The sequence below is a fragment of the Ovis canadensis genome, chromosome 19 (assembly GCF_042477335.2).
Source record: "Ovis canadensis isolate MfBH-ARS-UI-01 breed Bighorn chromosome 19, ARS-UI_OviCan_v2, whole genome shotgun sequence".
Classification (NCBI taxonomy): domain Eukaryota; kingdom Metazoa; phylum Chordata; class Mammalia; order Artiodactyla; family Bovidae; genus Ovis; species Ovis canadensis.
This window is the reverse complement of record NC_091263.1, coordinates 63,320,333-63,345,947: the sequence shown is the minus strand read 5'-3', so window position 1 is coordinate 63,345,947 and position 25,615 is coordinate 63,320,333. Positions and strand designations below refer to the sequence as shown.

The 25,615-nt window shown below is 54.8% G+C and overlaps 2 protein-coding genes across 5 annotated transcripts; one reads left to right on the top strand and one right to left on the bottom strand.

Moving 5' to 3' along the window:
- Positions 1-1,634: 1,634 nt before the first annotated feature.
- On the bottom strand, positions 1,635-11,993 carry TWF2 (twinfilin actin binding protein 2). The gene is made up of 9 exons (XM_069561439.1): positions 10,541-11,993; positions 7,238-7,315; positions 4,796-4,974; positions 4,301-4,396; positions 3,958-4,062; positions 3,695-3,820; positions 2,903-3,053; positions 2,640-2,761; positions 1,635-2,236 (listed from the first exon to the last, which is right to left on the bottom strand). Exons 1-9 carry the CDS (start codon positions 10,563-10,565, stop codon positions 2,069-2,071), a joined length of 1,050 nt encoding a protein of 349 aa, XP_069417540.1. The 5' UTR covers positions 10,566-11,993; the 3' UTR covers positions 1,635-2,068.
- Positions 11,994-17,996: 6,003 nt separating this feature from the next.
- Positions 17,997-25,102, top strand: PPM1M (protein phosphatase, Mg2+/Mn2+ dependent 1M). Of its 4 annotated transcripts, XM_069561433.1 has the most exons (13): positions 17,997-18,917; positions 19,131-19,173; positions 20,175-20,337; positions 20,549-20,836; positions 21,481-21,604; positions 21,758-22,012; positions 22,463-22,575; positions 22,927-23,011; positions 23,103-23,221; positions 23,356-23,419; positions 23,649-23,756; positions 23,860-24,008; positions 24,333-25,102. In XM_069561433.1, exons 4-13 carry the CDS (start codon positions 20,613-20,615, stop codon positions 24,475-24,477), a joined length of 1,386 nt encoding a protein of 461 aa, XP_069417534.1. In that variant the 5' UTR covers positions 17,997-18,917; positions 19,131-19,173; positions 20,175-20,337; positions 20,549-20,612; the 3' UTR covers positions 24,478-25,102. The 4 variants fall into 4 exon arrangements, with proteins under 4 accessions (XP_069417534.1, XP_069417533.1, XP_069417535.1 ...); XM_069561432.1 differs by lacking the exons at positions 17,997-18,917; positions 19,131-19,173 and adding an exon at positions 19,355-19,417 and having other exon boundaries at positions 20,175-20,421; XM_069561434.1 differs by lacking the exons at positions 17,997-18,917; positions 19,131-19,173 and adding an exon at positions 19,363-19,417.
- The last annotated feature ends 513 nt before the right edge of the window (positions 25,103-25,615 follow it).

Here is a 25,615-nt window from a genome sequence, read left to right as displayed (position 1 = left end):
CGGGCCTCCTGGCTGTGGCTCGAACACACGCATGTACTTCTCCTGCCCCAGGGCCTTTGAATGTACTGTTCCCTGTGTCTTGAAGCTCTTTTTCCAGATAACTCACACGGCCCTCTCCCTCACCACCCTTACCTCTCTCGTCACACATTACCCTTTCAATGAGGCCTTCTCTGATCTTCTTATAAAGCCCCTACCCCAGATGGAGCACTCCTGAGCTTTTACCTAATTTGTTAACATTTTTGTTTTGTTTGCAAATAAAGAGTTTATATGAAGTTAGAAATTGCAATTCTGGAGACACAGATTTGGGTAAAATGAAAGGGTGTTTCAGGGAAGAGAAAGAGTTCAGGGGATCATAAAGGCAAAAGCCATAAGGTTGTTAAAGTTGTCTGTAGGTGCTCAACACTTGCTGAGTTCATGGGTCTCCACAGTCAGCTCTGGGCAGCACAGAGTGTTTCTGAGAGATGGCTAAGTGAATGAGGGAATGAATGAACAAACAGCATTTCTGGCGAGACGGGCAGGGCTGGACATCTGCTACCCCTGCTTCTCTGTGTGCACCTCTGGGCGGGTGTCACGGCAGACAGGCTCTGAGCTGCTGGGCACCCAGCTGGTGCACAGGCCCGGGGGTTTGACAGCATGGGAACAATGGTGTTGTCTTCCTGCCCACTTGAGAACCAGTGTTTGAGGTGGGAAAGATCAGTCTGCCTTCTGTGGGTTCTGGCTTGGGTTCCAGCTCCACTCCCTACAATTCTACGCACTTCAGTAGAGGCAGAGAAAGGCCCCAGGGATGGAACACTGCCCTGAGTCCCAGCCCGAGGCACTTTCCAGAAAAAGGACAGTGCCTATCCAGCAGGTGAATCCATCATCGGCCCCATCCGTCCCCAACCCTGCACTCTTCCCATCTGGGATAGCAGGGGTCTTCTACACACTTCTCAGAGGCAGAAAATGAAGTTCTGGCTGCTGCTGAATCCCAAGCCCAAGGGAGATTCCCCCAGAGTCCCCGGGACCAGAAACCTAGGCCCTTTGGGACAAGAGAAGTACCCAAGGTACTCAAGAGGGGGCCAATGAGCTGACAGCGAAGCCTGCACATGCGCACACGGACACAGCTCTTCCACATACCTGCAGCCAGGCGGGCTGGGGCTCCACCCCGCAGGCCCGCAGGCCCCTTCCACACTGTGTGTGGGGGTGTGTGTGTGTGTGGCTCCACCCCGCAGGCCCGCAGGCCCCTTCCACACTGTGTGTGTGGGGGTGTGTGTGTGTCTGTGTGTGTGCGGCTCCACCCCGCAGGCCCACAGGCCCCTTCCACACTGTGTGTGTGGGGGTGTGTGTGTGTCTGTGTGTGTGCGGCTCCACCCCGCAGGCCCGCAGGCCCCTTCCACACTGTGTGTGTGGGGGGGTGTGTGTGTGCGGATGTGTGTGTGTGCGGCTCCACCCCGCAGGCCCACAGGCCCCTTCCACACTGTGTGTGTGGGGGTGTGTGTGTGTGGCTCCACCCCGCAGGACCGCAGGCCCCTTCCACATTGTGTGTGTGTGTGTGTGTGTGTGTTTATGTGTGTGTGGTGGGGAGGGGCAGGTCTATGCCCAGGGCCTCCCCATACCCAGGGCCAGAGGTAGTCCCTCAGGGCCAAACTCAGCTGTTGATTTAAAAATATTTTATTCTTTAAAAAATACAGCATTCAACCATCTTGTCCTGCGGTGACCCTCTGCCCCAGCCCCGAATGACCTCACCCCTTGTGGCCAAAGGGTTCTGGGCCATGCTGGGGCCTTAGTCTTAGTTCCCCTAGGGGCTTGGTTCATGCCAGTCCCCCGACGCAGCCCCTTGAACCAGCCGAGCAGGGTCCCCAGATGCCCTGGGCACAGGGATGAGAGGCAGGGACAGCAGTGGGGGAGGGTCACAAAATGCCAGCCCAGGGGCCCTCGGAAGCTGCAAGGATGTTCAGTTACCAGCCCTCCTACCCATAGGAGGCAACCCCCGCCCCAGAGCCCGGCTGCAAGGAGGGAGGTGGCCGTGGGGGTGGTGGGGGGGGCAGCCCCACAGTTCCACACGCCAGCAGGGCTCAGGTCCTGCCACCTAGCTGTCATCCCCGTTCTCGCCGGGGCCACGGATGAGGCGCTTGTGGCCCCGCTTGCCCTCGGGGCCCCTGGGCTTAGCGAAGGCCCGCTTGGCGAGGTGCTGCTTGGGGTGCACCTCGTCGTAGAGGAAGTCAGCCGTCAGCTCCGCCCCATCACCAATCTCGATCTGTCCAGGGCAAGGCATGGTTGGTCACTCCGAGGGTGCAGGGCCCTGACATGCACCACCCTCGGTCACCCCCACTCCTGGAGCACCTCTTGGATCTCTTGCTCTCTAGCCCTGGGGTGTCCTCCCAGATGCCCACATGAAATGCCAACCCCAGGAGCACAGAGCTGGGGGCCTGCTGGTGGAAGGCCTTGTCACTTTCCACCTGCCTTCCAAACTCAGGGAAAGGAGAGACACAGGTGTCACAGCTGGGGCTTGTCAAGGCCACCAGCGACACACACAACCCCTTGGGCCTCAGTCTCCCCCTCCATCCAACAGGGCAACAATGCCCCCTGCTCTGCCACAGTCTCGGGATGCTGCCGTCCCACGTAGGGGTGGTGACAGGGCCCAAGGGGACAGCACCCACCTTCTTGGCGACCTCCAGCTGGAAGTCCTGCTCCACGGAGTCGAGGAGGCGGCTCTTGCAGCTGGAGTAGAGCATGCGCTCCTTGATGCTGCACTTGTAGCCGGGCATGGAGTAGATGAACACTGCGGGGGCGGGGAGGCGGGCTGAGGCGGGCCCGGCGCTCCTGCCGCCCCCACAGCCCCCGCAGGCGCCCACCCGGCCGTGCGCCCGTGCGGCTCCTGTGCAGCCGCGTGAGAAGTGGAAGGCCCACCACGGCCACTCACCCACAGACTCCAGGGGGTCACCCTCGTGGGTGTGCTTGTAGAGGAAGAAGTGGTAGCGGGCGGCGTCTCGGGGCACTCGGGACGGCAGCTGGGCCACGTCCGTGGGCTCCGTGTGCACCAGCTCGATGGTCTCCCGCTCCAGGTCCAGCTTCTGCCGAGGGGCAGCGGGAGATGTGAGGGCACCGTGCGGGCGAGGGCCCAGGCCCACCCTCCCTGACGAGAATTCCCTGAGGTGGGAAGCTGCGGACAGCTCCTCTCCTGGGGCTCCCCTCATCCCACTCTGAAGAGGCCACTCCTGAGCCCAGGCCTAACTCTGCCCCTTTGAATGCTCTGCTAGAGAAGGAAGTCCCACCAAGGATGATGGACAGGTCAGGGGTGAAGGCCTTGACCTCAGGGAGGCAGCATCCCTGGGCCAACCCATCCTCATGGTGGAAGAGCCACTCTGTTTGAAAGGCGGAAGGCTGGACCACTGAGGCCACTGGCTGGGGAAAGGCGGGTGATCAGCAGGGCTGCAGAGGGAGTCTGGGACAGGAAGGGGCTCGGGCTGAGGGGGGAGCTAAGGGTGACGTGTGCATGCAGCATGGAGGGTGGAATGAGGGACAGTGTGTCAGGCGTCTCTGCCGGTGAGTGGGGCCCGGGCTGGGCAGGGAACAGACTGCAGCCACTACACACAGCGACTGTAGCAGACAGGCAGGCAGGGGGGCAGCTGAAGTGAGCTCACGCGTGGGAGCGGGAGCAGGTGGGGTACAGTGTACCCCAAGTGTGCGCCTGGGGCAGGGAACCGGCACCCACCAGCTGGATGTAGTTGATTGCCTTCTGTCTGAGCTGCTGAAGTGCCCGTTGGGCCTGCGGCTGCAGGGGGAAGGCCAGACCCTGCAAGGTCTGGTGTTTGCTCTCCACGCTGATCTCTGTCTTCACCTGGGGACGGGTGAACAGTGAGCGAGGCCCTCTCCTGCCCACACCAGGGGGTAGCCACTTGGGGAGTGCAGGCTCAGCCAGTGGGGCCTGACTTGACCTGGAGGCCTTGGGCTGGGACTTCTGCCCGGTGTGCCCACCTCGTTAATACGGATCTGCTGGAGTTCTCTTTCAGCCGAGGTCAGTGGGGCAGGTGCTGCACAGGACGACAGGTGCTTCTGATACCCGGCAAAGGAGAGGTCATCCTGACCAGTGGATGCAGAGGCGTAAGTGAACACCTTAGGATGGGCTGGCAGAAGCCCATTGAGCACCCCAGACTCTAGGGGTGCTCAAAGCAGACCTAGGACTCTCCCAGCCCTCCCTACTCATCCCCTGGCACCTACTTGCTCTGTAACCTGGCGTAACACCCCACCTTCTGTGGACCCGTGACCCTAGTCTTGTAGGGTCCTGGTCTGGGGTGGTAGGGTAGGGGGGTGCAGCTACCTTCACAGTCCCGAACAGCTCATCCTTGATGTGGCCGCCTCCAAACTCCTTCTTCACTGTGGCCCGTGTGGCTGCATACAGCATCTTCAGCCGCACCTGAAGGGCAGGCGCCAAGCCATGAGACTTCTCTCCAGGCAGGGCTGCCTGTCCAGGAGCAGGCAGGAGCCTCTGGGTGGGGACCAGGTCTCCTCATTGTGCCCATGCACCCAGCAGAGGGCGTAGCACGAAGGTGAGGCTGCAGTAGGGTGGTCTGGACAGCAGAGGGAACCCTCACCCAGCGCAACCTTTGCCTCTCAGAGCCAGGCTGACCTGGCTGGGAGGCTGAGATGCCAGGCTCCAAGTGCAGGACCTTGTCCCTCCCTCATTCATACTCCCTCGAGCAGGATCTGACATCTCCCCCTTTAGATTCCCCAGGGCAGTGCCATGTTATGTTGATCAGAACCAGCTTCCCCCCTGCTCCGATCCCGAGGCTGGGCAGGAGTTCTGAAGACTCACGGGGGAATTATCAGGTGACCAGGCGAGGAAGAGCCACTCAAAGCCCTGGGCATTCTGCGAGTCCAGGCGGTAGAGCAGGTAGCAAGGCTGTTGGGCATCCAGCAGCGGCAGCACGGCCCCGTCATAGTCCTGGTCCCAGCAGCCCACCAGCTCCCGAAAGGCGCCCAGCACGAGCTGTTCTGGGGGCAGAGGCCAGGTGAGCCAAGGAGTAGCCATGTCCCACAGCCACCTCTCACCGTGGGCTTGGCCCCTGGAGGTAACTCAGACCCACTGACCACCCTCCCTGCCTTCCCCTGAAGTCTGTGACTCAGTCAGTGTGAGTGAATGAATGAATGAATGAATGAGGGCGCAGAGCTGCCAGCCCGAGGCTGCTCCCTCTACACACACACACACACACACACACACACACACACACACACACACGTGGCCTTGAGAACATGCCAACAGATGACCCAGCACAGACAACCGCACCAAGACACGCAGCCCTGTACCCACAGCCACCAACAACACGTCCCCTTACAGATACCCACGGCCCTCACCCCACTGGAATATACCCAGTGGATGGCCCCACTGTGCCTCTGGCCCCCTCCTCCCTCAGCCTGGGGCTCCAGCAGACCCCCTGGCACACCCTTCTCAGAACGAACATGCTGTCGGAAATACTGTCCCAGCCTCAGGTCACAGGGATCTGCAGGCAGAAAGGCTTGTGGGAAAGAGGGAGGCAGGGGCTCCCACCAGACACTGCAGAAACAGGTACCCTGCTGCCCTCCACCTGCTCTAGTCCCCTTCCCCAAAAGTAACCAATCAAGAGTAGCCAACCTCTTAACACCTAGGGCTGACCAGTCCCGCCGCCTTCCTGGCTGGCGCAGAGTGGCTGAATGGACACACGCTCGACCCACCAACCCCCACCAGGAGTCTTAGTGTGGAACCAAACACCAGCCCGTATGCACAGGCCCAGGCTGGAGGAAGAACTGGGGTAAGTGGACAACTACCACCTAGCCTGAGGGTACCAGCACCCGAGCACCAAGCCCTCCTGATGGGGGCAAAGGGCTGGCTATCCAAGAGCGCCTACAAGCCGGGCCTGCCAACCCATCCACCTCCCTCTGGCCTTGGCCTCCTCACCTATCCTCCCAGAACTCAGATAGATCAAGGCTGAAAACCAGCAGCCACGGGCTGACCAAGGCTGGGGAAGGTGGGGGGCGGGCGGGGGCGGAGGTGGCTGGCCAACAGCACTGCCAAAATTGTTTCATTTGTTGCCAACATTTTTCAAACTGGAAAATCTGATGTAACAAGTGGAATTCCTGGCTTTTCTAGAAAAATCAGGAAGATCAAGCCACACTCAGATACGCCGGCAGGAGGCCTGGACCCTCTGGGGCTCCCAGGTGGCCAACAGCAGGTTGCAGATAAGGGCCCACTGAGAGACTCCTCCTGCTCAATGTCTCAGGGATGTTCTGTCTGGGAGGTGACAGGGAAGGCTGAGGTCTGGGGTCCATGAGTTCCTCTCTCTAGAGGGGTGCAGGGGGCTGACCTACGCCAATATCCCCAACCTGGCCTCTGAGGGCATCTGAATTTGGGGACCCTGGACACCATCCAATAGAGCTCTAGCTCTAAAGCCTGGGTGGATTCTCAGTCTGGGCAGACCCAGCTTTGACCCAATTCAGCATGTGAAAAGTCAGCTGGACACCAAGCCCATTCAGGAGGCACCCAGAAGGGCCCACTACTGCATGGCTATCAAGAAGGGCTGGAAGGATTTGTGGGGGCCTGGCCCATTCCCAGTTCTGGAGTCTGTACCCCTCACCTCCAGGGACAGTCCTGTACCCCAGGACTTCTCTACCCAGAGCTCCCCAAGCCTCAGTCTAATCCTCTGCCTCCCCAAACTCCCTCCCCACTTTAGGCCTCAGCTCAAGCTCACTCACACCCCAAGCCCTATACCTCTAGCACCACCCCTATGGAAGCCTCAGATGCCCCAGGTTCAAGTCATGGCCCAGCCAAACCTGGAATTCCTTGGTCCTGCTCTGAAAGAGACCGACACAAGTCCCTTCTCCCCACAGTGAGGGCACTTCCCCTGGATAGGGCTCCGGCTTCTCCTTAGGACTCTTCCCCAGCCAGCGGCCAAGTGAGGCCAGACCTGTCCACCACCCAGGGAGGTGAACGGCACTAGACACCGAGGGCAGTGCCTGGCCTTACTCATCCCCTGCGACCCTACAGAGCCTCTGGAAAGGCTCGGCAGGACCCTTGGGCAGGGCTCTCCTTGCTATGTCCCCAGCTCCTGTGTAACAGGCGTAAGGACCATGCCCACCACCGAGGCTCTCCTATAAGGCACCTCTCATTTCCAGATGGGAAACTGAGGTCCTGAGGGGCTGAAGGACAATGTTCCCCCCACCTCCCAGGGAAGCAGTAGGGTCCAGCCACCAGCCTGTCCCCTCGCCCGCAGAAAGCACTCACCGTCTTCAATGACAACTTTGATGAGTCGCACAGAGCCAGCCCGCGCCTTAGCAAAGAACTCCTTCAGCTCTTCGGTGGCTACGAGAACAAGAAACATGGTGGGCGCTGAGCAGGCACAGGGAACAGTGTGGGCAGGGACACGCTCGGGGCTTGCTCTGTCCTGGGGGTCTGGTGGCGGAGCTGGGAACCAGATTAAATACGGGCCCCCATGTGACTGGGAACCTGAGACGGCCGCTGAACGCAAGCTCCCAAATTTAGCCAGCAGAGGTGGCAGGCAGGCAGCCTGCTGGCTGGGACGGCTGTTGACAGGGCACATGGAGATGAGACAGCCCACCCGGGAATGGGATAGGCCAAGCCAGCCAGAATGAACAGCTCCCACCTGTTCCCTGCACCCCCAAGAAGGCCCAGCCCAGGGCTAGCCTGGGACACACCCAGCATCCTCATATCCACAGACAAAATTACAGGAGCCCCCAACATACATTGACCACTATGTCTATTCACACACACACACACACACACGGATGCAGTCCCCAGGTTGCTAATAAATTCAGACACAGGCAAATGCAGAGCATGGCTAACAAATATGTGCAGGCAAGTGGCTGTACACAGAAACACAGAGGTACACACTGCTGTGCACACGCGCGTGCGCGCGTGCCCTGCACACACACACACACACACACACACACGCCCAGCCCCATTCCCCCAGCCAGGCTGCCTAACGCTGGGAGGTCCTCTGGCTCAATCCGGCCAGGGGGTGATAAACCTCTACCCCCAGGCAGCCAGGAAGAGGAGTGACTCTCAGGGACTCTCCAAAACAGACCCTGACTGTGGTCCCTGAGCCACAGAGCCAAACGGTGACAGCCAATGACCAGGAACACAGCTGCAGAGGATCATGGTCAGAGCTAGGGGAATGTGGAAATCACAGATCCACTGGTGGTTCAGATGGGGCAGCAAAGGTCCAAGTTAGGAAGGACCTCCTTGGGTCTCCAGAGGGCTGCACAGGGCCAGGCCAGCATGACCTTGGGGCTGCCCAGGGGTCAGGAGAATTGTGTGGGAACACAGCTGGAGGGTTGAGGTCAGAGAATATTTATAGGGCCCGACTGGCAGCTCGAGGATGGGTGCGGGGGGGCCTTTAGGAAAACAAACTCTGGTCATGTCCTCAGGTGCCCATCATGCAGGGTGACCGTGAGCATGATTCACAGGACAGTGCTGTGTACCACCCTCCAAGGCCACAGGGTGGGTGGAATTGCAGCTAGGCCAGGCAGGCCCTTGGGGTTGACAGCAGCATGGTATGGAGACATAGCCCCACTGAGCCAGGACAGATCTGCCCCTCAGTGGACTCCAGGCCTGAGGTTCCACCAGATGTAAGTGACCTCTGACCTCACTGAACCTCAAACTCCTCTATAAGATGGAGTTAATACGTCCCACAGCATTAGCCTGTCCTAATAACAATTATTCATTTTTATTACTGCAATGACAGCAGGGCAGGCTATTACCTGCTCAGACCTCCCCCAAGGGAGAGGCTGACACACCCCTTCTAGTGTTACCAGGACAAAGTGACACCCCAGTAGCGGAAGACATACCGCCCTCCATGTCTCCTCAGCCACCATCAATAATCCAGAGGCCAGGCCTGGGACACCTGAGCCTCTCTCATCAAAGATTCATGCCCCCCACCTGCACCCCTGCTGCCTTGCCTCCCACCCTGTCTCAGTCAGCCTCAGGTTACAGCCCTCTCCTGCCTGCTGTGAGGCAGCGGATCGGGACTGGCACCCAGGCATCCAGGGTGATCTCTCCTGCCACCTCCCCAGGCCAGAAATGGGAAGGGGTGGGCTGCTCCCAGGCGGAAGGAGGGCTGCCAGATTTCCCTAGCCAGGCTGATCTCAGCATAAGGGAAATGAGGGAGTGAAGGAGGGCCCAGGCCACAGGACCAGTCAGCCCAGCATGGGGCGGTGGAGCCCTAACCTCTAATCCCCTCCCAGTTGGAGGCAGCAGCAGTGATCAAAGGGGAAGGAAGGGGCAGGTCTGGTGAGGGGTTGTTCCCTTCCGTGGGGCTGAGTCATGAAGCCGCCCCTCCAGCTCTTCTTGGAGAGCCCTGGCCCAGACCCAGGCTCCTGCTTTTTCTGGTCCTATGGGGCGTGGCCAGGGAAACCCTGTCAGGGCCAGCCACCAAGCGGCCACAACCGCAAGCAGAGATCCAGGTGGTCAGGCTGGTCGATGGTGATGGCCCTGGGCAGGGGATCCTGGTGTGGTGGGAGGAATGGCTGAGGCCCAGACCAGCAGGCTTCTGGGCAAGCAGCCTGGGCCTTTCCCACAGGCCAGGCAGCCCTCCCAGGCCAGGGACACAGGGGCACACTGAGGTCCAGATAGTCAGGACACCTGGCTCCCGGCCACTGCTTCTTCCCTGTCCTGTCGAAGGAGGAATCGGACCCTTGCAGGAGGAGGAGGATGCCCTGCGCTCTGGGGTGGAGGACCTGGCCTGGAATCTCTAGGTCAGAACCTTCTTCCTTGCCTCCAGCCTGGAGCTGGGACCTTCCAACCCTAACTGGGGCAGACTCAGGAGATCAGAATGGAAAATAGCAGAGAGATCAGAGGTCAAGGTCAGACTGGCAATTCTCCACATCCCCACTTAGAAAACACCTGTCCCAAGTTTTTGCCAGCCTAGTTTGTGAGGGTCTGGGGAGGGGCCAAAAGGTCAGGACCCCCTCCTCACACAGACACAGCCAATAGGAATCATACGGTGCCTCCATTGACTCGAATGAACACTGCAAGGCACCCAAATTGTGCACATGCACACAGACACCCCCAGACATGTGCACACAGTCACGAAACACTGATCATGATGATTCCATCATCATCTGAAGATGATTCCAGCCGACAGCGTCCAACCAGCCGTTAGTGCTGTGCACTCGATGTACACAAGCAGTCAGATCCAGATGTGCATAAACAGGGCTGTACCCACAAGACAAGTGCACATGCGTGCACACTTCCTCAGATGCGAACATCCGGGTACACCCACCCTGCGTGCTAAAAGATGGGCACACACAGGCACTTCCACCCCCAGATGGGAACACAGCCGCTTCCACCCCAGCTGCGTGCCTACATGTACACGCACCCTCAACTATGCACAGTAAGCCCGCATCCCACCAAGAAATGACCACCCCAGGCGACCCGCGGCTGCAAAAGAAAACAGGAAGCTTCCCCAGGCTGATGCCGGGAGAGGAAAGAGGGGCCCGACAGCCAGGGAGGGGCCGCAGCCGCGAGCAGAGACCCTCGGCCCCCTGTCCGTTCGCCATCCGTCCTCACCGTGGATGCCGGTCTGATGCGCCATGACTCCGTGACCCGCTCCGCCCGCGCCCTCGGAGCCCTCGGCTTGGCCCCGGCCCGGCTTGGCTCGCTTGCACTCGAAGGAGAGGAAGGAGGAGGATGTGGTGGCGGCAGCCCAGACTCGCGCAGCTTCCCGGGCGGTGCCGCAGGACCCGCCCCCAGAGCGCCCCGCCCCTGACGGGCGAGGGGCGGGGACTCTGGGCCGCGCGTGCGCATAGTGGGCGCTTGGTTCCGGGTGGGCCTAAGACGGGGAATGGATCGGATTGTACGCGCGCTTGCGCGTGCCGTTTGTGACCAAAACCAGGTCCAGCGTGTGGCTGAGCGCGTGTGTCTGTGCACCCTGATCCAAGTGCCCTGGCGCTGGGGCGTGCCCGTGAGTCCCAGCCAGGTGGGTTTGCAGGTGGGGGATCGGCACTTACCCCAATTTGTGGCCTTGAAGGGGGTGGAGGCGTGTGTTTGAGTGGCATCCCTTTCCTCTGAGATGTCTCTTGAGCACCTCCTGTGGGGCCTGGGCTCCTCGAGGCGTCTCGACCCGCCGGCCCTGCCCTAGCAGTGGGAGCCCAGACAGACCCTCTACTGGGCAGCCAGCAAATGAACGGAGTCTGTGGCCGTGAGGACCCTGTGCAGAGAGTAAGGGACCCTCAGGAGGAGGTGAAATTTGAGTGGAGACATGGAGGAAAGCCTGGTAGAGCAAGGGAAAAGTGTTCCGAGAAGAGGAAATTGCATGTGCAAAGAGGGTCCGAGTTTGGTGAGTCTGAGAAACTTCCCAACTCCTAATCAACTTCTGACTCCATAGCCAGGAGCGTTGCCTTCTCTGGCATCAGCCCCTGCCTGCTGGTTACCAACAGAATGTATCTTCCAGGCCACTGTGATTGAGTCAGGGTGAGCACATGATTGGACAGTCTGTCCAATCAGAGCCTGTACTGGGACTTTGGTTGGGAAGGTTAGAAAGGCTTTTGCTGAGAGTTGGTGATGGACTATGTGGCCTGCCTGGTTGATACCTCAGCTTGAGCTCCCTGCCCCCTGTCCCTACCCCACCCTAACTAGGCAGCATTGAGCCCTCCTCTGTGTGCCCCACACCCTGGGTTTCTCCAGCACACACAAAACTGAAAGGTTTTTCTTATTCATCTTCCTGTGCACACCCCGAGGACTGGGGCTGTGCAGTGAGCTCACCATGACCACTTCAGCACTTATTATGGAACATAAAAACCACGTGTAACAGTGAAACCAGCCCTTGGGAGAACAGTTCATAGGCAAGTGCCCCCAACTCAGATCTGTCACAGCCCAGTGAGGCCAGCAACACCGAGACTCTGGTCATATCAGCTCTCAGACCTGCCTCCCTCCACAAGAACACTTGGCAGTTCCACAGAACCATAAGAACCTCAACCTCTCGGAAACAGGAATTAACCAAGAAAACAGATTAATAAAAAAAAAAAAAGAATACGCTTCTGTTCCCTATTAAAATGTCCCATCACTAGATGAACTACATGGCTGTCTTAACATCAAGGTCCCCCCTGCTACCTGGTTGGCCCCACCTGCATCGTTTTCTCTGTTTTTATCACTACCTAACATTTACTTGCTTATTTCTTTATTGTCTTCCTCCCACCGGTAGTTAAGTTTTTGCCCTTGCTGTATCCCCAACACTGCTCTGTTCCCAACAGTGCCCAGGATTAGCGGGTCCCCAATAATATTTACCCCCCCCAAAAAAAATATCTGAATGAACTGTGAATCTGTGTGTTGCACAGTTACTATGGCAGGGCACATTTACTTAATACTCATGACAGTCCTACAGGGTAGGTGTTACTGTCTCCTTACACATGTAGAATCTGAGGTTTGGAGAAATGAAGTGATTTGATCCAAGTCATAAGGCAGTGAGTGTTCCCCAAGAACCTAAGTTTCCTTTACTCACGAAATTAGGACAAAGGATGAGAAATCCTTCTGGGCAGTGGCCCTCACCGCCTCCATCACTGTCTCACACCTGAGTGAAAAGGGTTGAACCAGAGAAAGGAACTTCCTGAGAGAATGGGATTGTGGCCCAGTCCTACTCAGTTTCAGAGCCTATGATGCAAGCCAGGAGCCCAGGGACCAGTGGAGCATCCAAACAGACTCCATCTCTAGCTGAGATCTGGTTTCAGGCAGAAAGATGAGAAAGCTGCACACAGCTCCTCAGATGAGCCCAGGGATTATCAGGGTGTCCAGGAATAGGTTGGTTGCTCCTTTCTTGCCGATGTTTCTCAACACATAGTAGCCATTGAAATTATTTGAATGTATTTTTTTTCAGGTGGGTCAACGATTCAAAAAAAAAATTTTTTTTTAAGTGAACTATTAATATAAAGGACTTCCCTGGTAGCTCAGGCAGTAAAGAATCTGCCTGCAATGCAGAAGACCCGGGTTTGATCCATGGGTCAGGAAGATCCCCTGGAAAAGGAAATGGCAACCCACTCCAGTATTCTTACCTGGGAAATCCCATGGACAGAGGAGCCTGGCAGGTTACTGTCCATGGGGTCACAAAGAGTTGGACACAACTGAGCGACTAACACACATTAATAGAAAATTACTGAAACAAAGGGAGGAGATTGTAAAATCTTGGAATGGAGAAGTCCTCCTGGTTATGTTACCAAACCCAGAATCCATACGAGAAAGAAACAAAAAAATCATTTACATTAAAAATAAAAATTCTATTATGGCTGATTTGAGTTGTATGTATGGCAGAAACCAATACAACATGGTAATAATTTTTTAAAAAGGAAGAAAAGTCTATATAGAAAAACCCACAATCAAAAACACAAACATAACACTGTTCAGTTCAGTCACTCAGATGTGTCCAACTCTTTTCGACCCCGTGAATCACAGCACGCCAGGCCTCCCTGTCCATCACCAACTCCCGGAGTTACCCAAACTCATGTCCATCAAGTCGGTGATGCCATCCAGCCATCTCATCCTCTGTCATCCCCTTCTGCTCCTGCCCCCAATCCCTCCCAGCATCAGAGTCTTTTCCAATGAGTCAACTCTTTGCACAAGGTGGCCAGAGTATTGGAGTTTCAGCTTCAGCATCAGTCCTTCCAATGAACACCCAGGACTGATCTCCTTTAGAATGGACTGGTTAGATCTCCTTGCAGTCCAAGGGACTCTCAAGAGTCTTCTCCAACACCACAGTTCAAAAGCATCAATTCTGCACTCAGCTTTCTTCACAGTCCAATTCTCACATCCATACATGACCACTGGAAAAACCATAGCCTTGACTAGACGGACCTTTGTGGGCAAAGTAATATCTCTGCTTTTTAATATGCTTTCTAGATTTGTCATAACTTTCCTTCCAAGGAGTAAGCGTCTTTTAATTTCATGGCTGCAGTCACCATCTGCAGTGATTTTGACACTGTTTCCCCATCTATTTCCCATGAAGTGATGGGACCGGATGCCATGATCTTAGTTTTCTGAATGTTGAGTTTTAAGCCAACTTTTTCACTCTCCTCTTTCACTTTCATCAAGAAGCTTTTTAGTTCCTCTTCACTTTCTGCCATAAGGGTGGTGTCATCTGCATATCTGAGGTTATTGATATTTCTCCCGGCAATCTTGATTCCAGCTTGTGCTTCTTCCAGCCCAGCGTTTCTCATGATGTACTCTGCATATAAGTTAAATAAGCAGGGTGACAATGTACAGGGGCGGCGGCTGAGAGGAGCTACCCCATGCCCAAGGTCAGGGGCGGTGGCCGGAGTTGCTACTCCATGTCCAAGGAGCGGCGGCTGTGCAGGCGCAGGAGGGCTGAGAGGAGCTACTCCATATTTAAGGTCAGGAGGGGTGACCTCATCCAAGGTAGGAGCAGCAGCTGCACTTTGCTGGAGCAGCTGTGAAGAGATATCCCACGTCCAGGGTAAGAGAAACCCAAGTGAGACAGTAGGTGTTGTGAGAGGACATCAGAAGGCAGACACACTGAAACCATAATCATAGAAAACTAGCCAATCTGATCACACGGACTACAGCCTTGTCTAACTCAATGAAACTAAGCCATGCCGTGTGGGGCCACCCAAGACGGGCGGGTCATGGTGGAGAGGTCTGACAAAATGTGGTCCACTGGAGAAGAGAATAGCAAACCACCTCAGTATTCTTGCATTCTCAGTATGAACAGTTTGAAAAGGCAAAATGAGAGGACACTGAAAGAGGAGCTCCCCAGTTGGTCAGTAGGTGCCCAACATGGTACAGATCAGTGTAGAAGTAACTCCAGAAAGAATGAAGGGATGGAGCCAAAGCAAAAACAACACCCAGCTGTGGATGTGACTGGTGATAGAAGCAAGGTCTGATGCTGTAAAGAGCAATATTGCATAGGAACCTGGAATGTTAGGTCCATGAATCAAGGCAAATTGGAAGTGGTCAAACAGGAGATGGCAAGAGTGAACGTCGACATTCTAGGAATCAGCGAACTAAAATGGACTGGAATGGGTGAATTTAACTCAGATGACCATTTTATCTACTACTGCGGGCAGGAATCCCTCAGAAGAAATGGAGTAGCCATCATGGTCAACAGAAGAGTCCGAAATGCAGTACTTGGATGTACTCTCAAAAATGACAGAATGATCTCTGTTCGTTTCCAAGGCAAACCATTCACTATCACATAAAATTGTAACTGGCTACAAACAATATACTTGCAAATCATTTCAAAATAAAGAGTTGATTTCTTTTATATATAAAGAACTGTCATAATAAGAAAAAGACCAATGGCTCAGTAAGAAGACTGGGCACAGGATACAAAAAGACCATCTATAGGAAATGAACTGCAAATAATGTCTCTCAAATCTGAAAAGTTGCTTATCCTCTCCGATTAAGTGAAAGTCAAACTAGACTTGCATATTTTTTACTTATAGATAAAAATTAAAGGTATGTCTGTTCAGTTGCTCAATCGTGTCGAGCTCTTTGAGACCCCATGGACTGTAGCCCAGCAAGCTCCTCTGTCCATGGAATTTTCCAGACAAGAATACTGGAGTGGGTTGTCATGCCCTCCTCCAGGGGATCTTCCCAGTCCAGGGATGGAACCTACAACTCCTGCATCTCCTGCACTGGCAAATGAATTCTTTACCATTAGCGCCACCTGGAAAGCCCTTAGGTAAAAATTTAAAACTTTATTAAAAAACTGCAATGGTCAAAGGATAGGGAAATAGGCTGATTGGTGCCACCTTCATGTAGGACAATATCTACAAATTATTAGATGTATTCCCTCTCCCCCTTTTTCTTTTAAATTGTGAAATTCACATAACATAAAATTAGCCATTTTATACTGAGCCTGTGCACCACAGCTAGAGAGTCCACGCACTGCAGTGGAAGATCCCACATGCTACAACTGAGACTCAAGTGAAGCCAAATTAACTAATGAAAACAAACAAACACTACAGGGGTTTCCTTGGTGGCTCAGTGGTTAATGAATCCACTTGCCAGTGCATGGGACATGGGTTTGATCCCTGCTCTGGGAAGATTCTCACATGTTACAGGGCAGCTGAGCCTGAGTGCCACAACTCCTGAATACCACACCACCACACCACCACACCACCACCCGCCGCGTAGAGTCTGTGCTCTGAAACAGGAGAAGCCACTGCAATGTGAAGCCTACAATGAACAGTAGCCCCCGCTCGCCACAACTAGTAAAAGCCTGAGCACAGCAACAAAGACCCAGTGCAGCCCCAAATAATTCTATTTTAAAAAAGAGTTCATATGCCACAACTAAGTCCAGCACAATGAAATGAATAATGCCTTAAAAGATTAACCATTTTAAACTGAACAATTCAGGACATTCACCATGTTGTGCAACCACCACCTCTATCTAATTCCAAAACATTATTTATCAGTCCAAAATAAAACTTTATATTCATTAAGCAATTACTTCCAATTCTCCCCTACTCTCAGCCCCCGGCAACCATCAGTCTCCTCTCTTTTTCTATGGATTTACTTACTTTGTTGTTCAGTCGCTCAGTTGTGTCTGACTCTTTGGTGACCCCATAGACTGCATGCAGCACGCCAGGCTTCCCTGTCCTTCACTATATCCTGGAGTTTGCTCAGACTCATGTCCGTTGTGTTGGTGATGCCATCCAACCATCTTAGAAACATAAAATATGTGACCTTTCGTGTCCAGCTTCTTAATATAATGTTTTGGAGGTTCATCCTCCTTGTACAATGTATCAGCATTTCATTCTTTTTCATGGCCGAATAGTATTCCGCTGTGCATTGGTGCTACAGTTTGTCCACCCATTCATCCAGTTGATGAACACTTGGGTTGTTTCCATCTTTTGGCTGTTATGAATAGTGTTGTTGTGAACAAGGAATGCCTTGATGCCACAATTCTGTTAGTAGGAACTGATCCTACCAATATGCCCACACAAAAAAACTTGTAAAGCAAAAAGAAAATTATGCAAATGTTCACACTGGGGGACTAGCTACATAAAGTCTGCATGTTTGCAGAGACTGCTCGGTAGCCCTCACAAGGAACAAGGCAGCTCTTCAAGAACTGATGCAAGAAAAGATAAAGGTATCTTATATGAAAACTTCACATGCAGGATACAGTGTATAGTATCCTATCATTTACATATATATATATATATATCTCCATCTCTTTGTGACCCCACGGACTATAGCCCACCAGGCTCCTCTGTCCTTGGGATTCTCCAGGCAAGAATACCAGAGTGGGTTGCCATTCCCTTCTCCAGGGGATCTTCCTGACCCAGGGATCAAACCCAGGTCTCCTGCATTGCAGGCAGGTTCTTTTCTATCTGAGCCATCATAGAGATGCACTTTTTTTATCCATTCATTCATTGATGAACACATGTTTTTTCCATGTCTTGGCTATTGTAAATAATGCTGCAATAAACATGGTGGGGCAGATAGCTTTTTAAGGTAGTGACTTTGTTCTCTTCAGAGAAATATCAAGAAGTAGAATTGCTGGATCATACAGTACTATTTTTAGTTTTTTTGAGGAACCACCATACTGTTCTCCATAGTGGCTGCACCAATTTACCTTCCCAGCAACAATACATGACAGTTCCCTTTTCTCCACATTTTTCCAGCACTCGTTGTCCCTGGGCTTACATGGTTTTGTTTTATTTTGCATGAACTTGCACAGAATACCCTTGACATCTCTGGAAGGATTCACTAGAAAGTAGTACCATTGTTTGACTTCAGGGAAAGAAACTGAGTCATAATGAAATGTATTAAATATTTTAAATTAAATCTAAAATCTTGTTAAGAACAGGTATGGAATTCAACAAAAGCCTTTTCATTGTGAGTGGAAAAAACCACAGCCTGAAAATGGCCCTCTATCCCTCACAGGCCGGCTGGGTTAGTGGAGGAGAGGTCTCTGGCCAGGAGAGGGCAGGCTTGAGTTCATTCGAGAGTGGGAGAAGAGTGTCACTGGAAAGTGAGGAATTGCAACTTTCACTTTTCACTTTCCTGCATTGGATAAGGAAATGGCAACCCATTCCAGTGTTCTTGCCTGGAGAATCCCAGGGACAGGGGAGCCTGCTGGGCTGCCGTCTATGGGGTCGCACAGAGTTGGACATGACTGAAGTGACTTAGCAGCAGCAGCAGCAGCAGGGAGGACTCAACCCAGAAACGAAGACAGACCCATCCCAAGGAACCTCACCTACAACTTCAGACACTAGACATGACACAGAAGAGCCTGGAGGCTTCTGGAGACAGAAAAAGGCAGACACAGGCCATTCCAAAGTCCTGGGAGTGATGGGGCACTGGATTTCAGCAGCAGTAACAGCCAAAACACAATGACAGCAGTCAGAAAGAATTCTGGACCGAAATATTAAATAAAAAGCAAAGGCAGGGACTTCCCTTCTCTGACGGTCCAGCGGTCAAGACTCCATGCTCCCAATGCAGGGGGCCCAGATTCGATCCCTGGTCCAGGAACTAGATCCCACCCATGGCAAGGAAGGATCCTACATGTGCAACTAAACCCAGCACAGCCAAATGCATTTTAAAAAAAGAAAAAGCAAAGACAGAATACAAGCTCTTTCAGACTTACAAGGACCCAGAAAAAATGACCAGAATCCAGTCTACCTTTCTTAGACATACCCACCACTTTGCTGAAGCGAAATAACAGAGTAAACCAAGAGAATCAGTCTTGGGATCCAGACAAGAGCAGAGGCTCCTGGGAGCCTACGGAGCCACAGAAGCCTGGGTAGCACTGGAGGAATGCTCAGGCCCCCTTGGAACAGGGAGGATGGGATTGCTGTCAGACTCTACATGGCTCTGAAAACTCAAAATAGTTAAGGTGGGCAACAGACCACCTGTGACTCCTGGCTGCCAGGAGCTTCTCTGAATACACCTAAGGGAACAGGACCTTCATCCCCCCAGGGAGTCCGAGATGGTAAGTGTGGGGAATAGACTCTGTTTGCATTGTTGCCTCTGGTTTAAGATTTTAAAAGCCTCTGAGCCATTGGCTGATGGGATGAGGAGGTCACCCCACTGATAGAATTGGGTTTGCTGCACTCTGGGTCACTGGGTGCATTTTGTCCCAATGACAGGTTGTAGCTCAGGTGTCCTTTAGAAAGCCTTCTTCTTGTCCCCTTCCCCTTTGAAGGCTGATTCAAGCACTGTCTGCCAGGACGTCCCCATCACTACAGGTGAGCTCATTTCCAGTAGTGCTCTTCTCTTGCTTGGGGTCTGACACACAAAGTGGGGACAGTAAATTAGCTCCCAGGCTAGCTGGAACTGAGTTACTTGAGGGACAGCTTGTTGGGCACAGCTCCTCTACCCCAGGAACCATACTCTGTGGGTGGGAGGAACTCCTAGTGGGGCAGGGCTGGCCTCCAGGAGGAAGTAAGGACCAGTGATGAGCAAGTGCTGGGCTTAGGCATGGAAGCCAAGGTAGGGACTGCTCCTGTAGCGCCCCCACCGCCCCCTTCCCCTGCCCCAGGGCCCTGGGTTGTAGGGCCTTAGGGGCTTTAAGTGGCCAGGGCTGTCTTCCCAGAGGAGGAAAGGGGAAGAGAAATCCCCCATGGGGGTTCTGAGTCAGCTGCACTGTCATAGTGGAAACAGCACAGCTTTGGGTGTCAGGACACTTCCCCTCTGTGGGCCTCAAGAGTCCTTGTTATGAGATGGAAGTAACAGTCCTGCATAGGAAGTTGGGCTTCAGTGGCGGACGGTGACAAAGCGTGGTGCTAGCATGCAGGTGTGAAGGAGGACACAGCTGCAGACCCCGTGGTGGTGGGCAGCCAGGAGTTAAGAGGCCTACAACATCTTGCCCCCAGCCCAGATGAAAGTCTTTCACTTCCCTTAGTCACAAGTCTGAACTCTTGACTAGTTGCTGTTTCGGGGAACCAAGGATTCTGTTTACTCATCAGTCACTTAACACTCTAGTGAGGCCCCTGCTGTCTGTCTAGAGAGGACATCTTGATTGGAGGCACAATGTTTACAAGACTTGGCCTTGAGGGTGGGAGTGGATGCTCAGGATAAGGAAGGCCAGGGTGACCACCAAGCCCGGTCTGAAAGCGGAGGGTGCCAGGCCAAGTGGGTGAGGCATGCAGGTCACCTGAGGGAACACTGTGCTCTGAGCCTCTTACTCAATGTGTCAGGCGTGTGACACCTCCAAGTACATCTTGTTCCCATCTTGCCCTTGTGTAAGGTTCCGGGCTAGCAAGAAGAGGCCCGACTCTCTGCCATGGACATTGATCCAGCCTGGAGGTCCCGGACCCCTACGGCCTCCCTGGGCGGGGAGGAGGCACTTTCCCTCTCAGAGGCTCGTGCCGCGTCCGGGTGGGTGAACCTCAGCCTGCTCAGGCTCCTGGGTGAGCGGAGGCCAGCCTCTTAGTCTCTCTTAGGCTCAGTGTTCCTGCCTGTAAAGTGGGGTTGATAACACCACCAGCTTGTCGGTAGGTTTGATGGCACCCAGGCCGCGTACAGGCTCCCTCCCGGGCGACGGGGAGGTTGGGGTTTGGGGGCGTCGCCGCGCAGCCGGCTCCGCCCCGCCGCTAGCCCGCTTCCTCCTCCCGGGACTAGCGGGCGGTGCCGTCGGCCCAGCCTCTCGCCCGGCGCCCCGCCGGCAGCCCCCGGCCAACGCGCCATGTCAGCCGACTGGTTCCGGCGCCGCTTCCTGCCGAGGGGCCCGCTCCCCGCGCAGCGGCCACCCCGGCCCCGCGCCAGCCCCGTGCCCTACCGGCGGCCCCGCTTCCTGCGCGGCTCGGGCTCCAGCTCCGGCACCGCCGACGCCTCGCGCCGCCCGGACGCCCGGCCCGTGCGCAGCCCGGTACGGGGCCGCTCGCTGCCCTGGAACGCAGGCTACGCCGAGTGAGTGCCCGGCCCCAAACGGGGGCCCGCCCGAACCTCCCCCCTCCCCGCGAGTCTTATCCTGAGGCCGCGTCCCCCACCCCATGATCCCGCCCGGGTCCCGTGCTGACGACTGAGAAAACAGGCGCCGCTGAGTGAAGGGTCCCGCGCCCCCGACCTTGTGGATAACTTCCTCTGGTCCCTCCCGCATCCCACCTCAGGTCGGGAAGGACCTGCCCCCTCAGCCCAAAAGCCTACCCCCTCAGGCTTCCAAAAGAGGTAGGGTCCCTGCAGAGGTCCAGCGTTCTGGGCTTTGGAGAGTCCTTCCACTCCTCACGCACACACATCTCACCCTGGGTTATGGCTGAGATGGGGCACCAGATAGGCAAGGAAGCCTCACAGCTCCCTAGGCAGCCTTGTCCTTACCTCCCAGCCCAGGACAGCAGGTAAGCTCCAGAGTGGCTGAGTCCTGAGTTTTGCCTTAGTTGTGAGATCACTGAACAGTTTGCAAACTACCAGCATTTGTTTGTCCAGGTGTGTGCTAGGGACAGCACAGTGGCTATTGCTCCAGAGGGAGGGCTCCCTTCTATGTTTCAACTGTTCTCTGCACCCATGGGGGCAGAGGTGTGTCCCTAAAAGGGTCACTGATCACATCCTGGCCTCAGAATCATCAACGCAGAGAAATCTGAGTTCAATGAGGATCAGGCGGCCTGTGGGAAGCTGTGCATCCGGAGATGTGAGTTTGGGGTTGAAGAGGACCAGGAATGGCTGACCTTGTGCTCAGAGGAGGTGAGTGCAGCTGAGCCTGAGCCCCTCTTATAGTCTGGGGCCAAGACTGGGGCCAGGACTGCAGACTGAGGTTCTTGCCCTAGTGCCTCACTTTCAGCCAGGGGACAACTAGGGAGGCCAGGCAGAGCCTGATGCCAGGCCCCTCCTGTACAGTTCCTGACAGGTCATTACTGGGCACTGTTTGACGGGCATGGTGGTCCAGCTGCAGCTATCCTGGCTGCCAACACTCTGCACTCCTGCCTGCGCCGGCAGCTGGAGGCTGTGGTAGAGGGCATGGTGGCCACTCAGCCCCCCATGCACCTCAGCGGCCGCTGCGTCTGCCCCAGTGACCCCCAGTTTGTGGAGGAAAAGGGCATTAGAACGGAAGACTTGGTGATCGGGGCTCTGGAGAGTGCCTTTCAGGAGTGTGTGAGTGTGACCTTTGGCTGGGGAAGGAGGGAAGGTTTTACCCCCAGGGACCTGAGGGACTCTGGGTTAGGGGGCGTCCCTGCACTTAATGGTGATCACCCTGGATCTTCGGATTGAGAGGATAAAATTGGGTTAGGCTGTTATTAAGCAGTCACCATAACCTCTCCTGTTTTTCTAGCACCTCCTATTAATATGTGCTAGGAGCTTTTACCTGTATTATCTCATTGCACATCCTTTAGGTCCTTGATTTCTCTTCCTCACTGTTTAGGACTTCCATACCTCCCCAAGGATATATTTAGATCTCCTGACCACAGGGATCCTGGAGTCATAGTGACTTTGGGCAGGGACCGCCATGCTTGCTGGTTGGGAAGTGCGCTGTAGGGTGGGGGTTGGGGACAGGGGCACGGTTGCAGTACAAGCAGTAGCTAAAGCAACCTTGGTTTGCCCCAGGATGAGGTGATCGGGCGAGAGTTGGAGGCTTCAGGCCAGGTGGGTGGCTGCACAGCCCTGGTGGCTGTGTCCCTGAAGGGAAAGCTGTATGTGGCCAATGCTGGGGACAGCAGGTGAGTGAGCTCTGGAGGGTGAGCGAGGCGGGGCAAGCAGACGGGCAGGAGAGGTGGGGGGGACAGTGAAGGGGGCTGGAAGTGGAGAGACAGAAATGAGGAATATGGCTGAGCTGTTTGTGCACTGGGTATGTGCCAGATGCCAGAGGGGCAGGGGCCTCAGGGACCGGGTCAGATGGTTGAGGCTTTACCCTGCAGGACTTAGGCAGTCACGGAGGGGCTTTGAGCAAGGGATTGGCATGGGCAGAACTGGCCCCTGGTGGTTGGAGGAGGGGCCGGCAGGAGGGAGGCCATGGGTAAGGATGGAGGCTGCTCCACAGACCTCTCCGTCTCCTCTAAAACTCCCCTCAGGGCCATCCTGGTGCGGAGGGATGAGGTACGGCCCCTGAGCTCTGAGTTCACCCCAGAGACTGAGCGGCAGCGGATCCAGCAGCTGGTAGGTGCTCTTAGTGGAGAAGATGTGGATGGAGCCCCAGCTCCTGGGCCACCAGAGGGAGCCTGATCTGAGCAAGGCCTCCCTATCCCAGGCCTTTATCTACCCTGAGCTTCTGGCTGGTGAGTTCACCCGACTGGAGTTCCCTCGGCGACTGAAGGGGGATGACTTGGGGCAGAAGGTCTTGTTCAGGGATCACCACATGAGTGGCTGGTGAGTGAAGTGGGGTTGGGGACACTGTGGGGAGAGCCCTGGGGTCCAGGCTCAGCTGGGTGGCCTAGGGCAGTCCCCTTACACGCAAGGTGGGCCCTGTTGGCCTGGGTTGATACTGGGTCTGCTCCTGGTAGGAGCTACAAGTGTGTGGAGAAGTCGGATCTCAAGTACCCACTGATTCATGGACAGGGTAGGCAGGTCAGTGAACGGCCACTCCGAGAATCCCTCTTGAATCGCCCCCTGTAGAGGTGGGAGCTCCTTTGTCCCTCATGGGGGCCCTTGGCTGAGGTCCTAGGGGCTGCTTCAAGGTCACAGGGATGTTTCTCTCTCAGCCCAGGGGCCCATGGGTCACAGTCCACCTCTGTGTGCTTTACATGTACATTTTCTGGGGCTGTCTGCTATCACCTCACACCTCTGTTATTTCCAGGCTCGGCTACTGGGAACCCTGGCCGTCTCCCGGGGTCTAGGAGACCATCAACTCAGAGTCCTGGACACAAATATTCAGCTCAAGCCCTTCTTGCTATCTGTCCCACAGGTGAGGGGGCCACAGCATTTCCATCTGCCCAGAAAAGCAGACAACGCAAGGTTGGTGGGAGCTAGGAAGGGAGCGGTGAGGAGACTTCAGACTTACCTTGCAGGTGACTGTGCTCGATATGGACCAGCTGGAGCCCCAGGAGGAGGATGTGGTTGTCATGGCAACTGATGGGCTCTGGGATGTCCTGTCCAATGAGCAAGTGGCACGGCTGGTGCAGAGCTTCCTCCTTGGCAACCGAGAGGACCCACACAGGTACTGTAGTTGCTGGGGATCTGCCTGGACCTGGGTTAGTACCAGCAGCAACATTAAGAAGTACCGAGAAGACATCACAGCAGAGGAGTCCGGCTGAGAACAGTTGGCCAGGACTGGAGCTACCTCAGGCTTCCTGGGGGTGACTGTGGGTCCCCAAATTCTCTGGGTCCATACTCACATGGTCCAATCTGTGGCCCTCCCAGTCCCCACAGTCAGACTGCACTGCTTGAGTTCTCGTGTCCAGCACTGGGGGAGCTCTCCCTGAGGGCTGGCCTTGCCTCTTTGATCTGGCACCAAAGTACATCTGCAGGACGGTCCCCACAGGTTCTCGGAGCTGGCCAAGATGCTGATACGCAGCACACAGGGGACGGATGACAGCCCCATACAGGAAGGGCAGGTGTCCTACGATGACGTCTCTGTGTTCGTGATTCCCTTGCACCACCAGGGCCAGGGGCACAGTAGCCACTGAGGATTCAGACACCGCATCCCAGAACCATTAAGGGGCCAGGTGCGATATGGGTATCCCTCCACCACGGTCAACAGCAGGTCTGCCTGCCCCTGTCCCAGACCGAGCCCTGACCCCAGCCCATTTCAAGGTGCGCATTTCTACAAGGCAGGCAGAGCTGGAAGAAAGTAGGGAGTTCCCCAGGTCCCCTCCTTGCCAGGCAAAGAACGCTACTGTCAATAATCATGTCTGGCAGAGCCACTTTACATTAGGAATCGACACAAGGCTCCTCGGAGAGGATCCTGAACAGCCCAATACGTTATTCCCAAATCGGGACAGCTGGACTAAGTGCATTGGCCAAGGATGCCAGAAAGGGCAGACAGACTGTGGTTGGATCCAGGTCTCTAATGCATTGTCACTGAGATCCTACTCTTGCTCCCCTTTGTGCTGGAGGAGAGGCACAGACGCAGGAGCTTTAGTTGGGGGAGAAACTAATGGGCAGAAGGAGCCCCAGAGGTGGCTGAGTGAATGCCCTCATCACTGCTCCTGACTGTTCCTCTCTGGCCCCAGCCCTGCCCAAGGCTGATGCCTCAACAATGCCCTTTTGTTGCTTCCATCACCTCCCTATTAAATGTTTATGTGCAGAGAACCCTTGTGAATTGTCAACTGCTGTAAAGCTTGGCATTATAGTACTTTTTGCTTCTTCTCGTTCTCTTCTTAAAAAAAAAAAATCAGTCTTAACCTTAGCTCCACCTTACAAATTTCCCTATAATCAGCACTGTCTTCTCTGCAGCCTCCCTAGTTCCCAGCTTGGGATGAACCCCAGTGAGAGAACTGCTGCCCAGGAGAACAGGAGGGTCCCCACTGCTGGCTGTGAGTTCTGGGCTTGAGGTACCGGAGGGAATGCCTTTGGGTTTTTAAAAAATGCAAATTATAGTAGTTTTAGTATAAAGTTTACAGTAAATTTAGAATAAAGCTAGACTTACTGACTGGAGACGTTAGTTAGGGCTCCAGAGCTTGCTGTTTGATGAGTAGTTTAGTTCTTCAACTTCCTCACAAGACCCCTTTTTATCATCCAGCACTGGCCAAGGCTCAAATGCTTAGTATTTGTTTAATTTCATAACCTCAGCCTTATCTATCTCTTCCCTTATCTACTCTTACT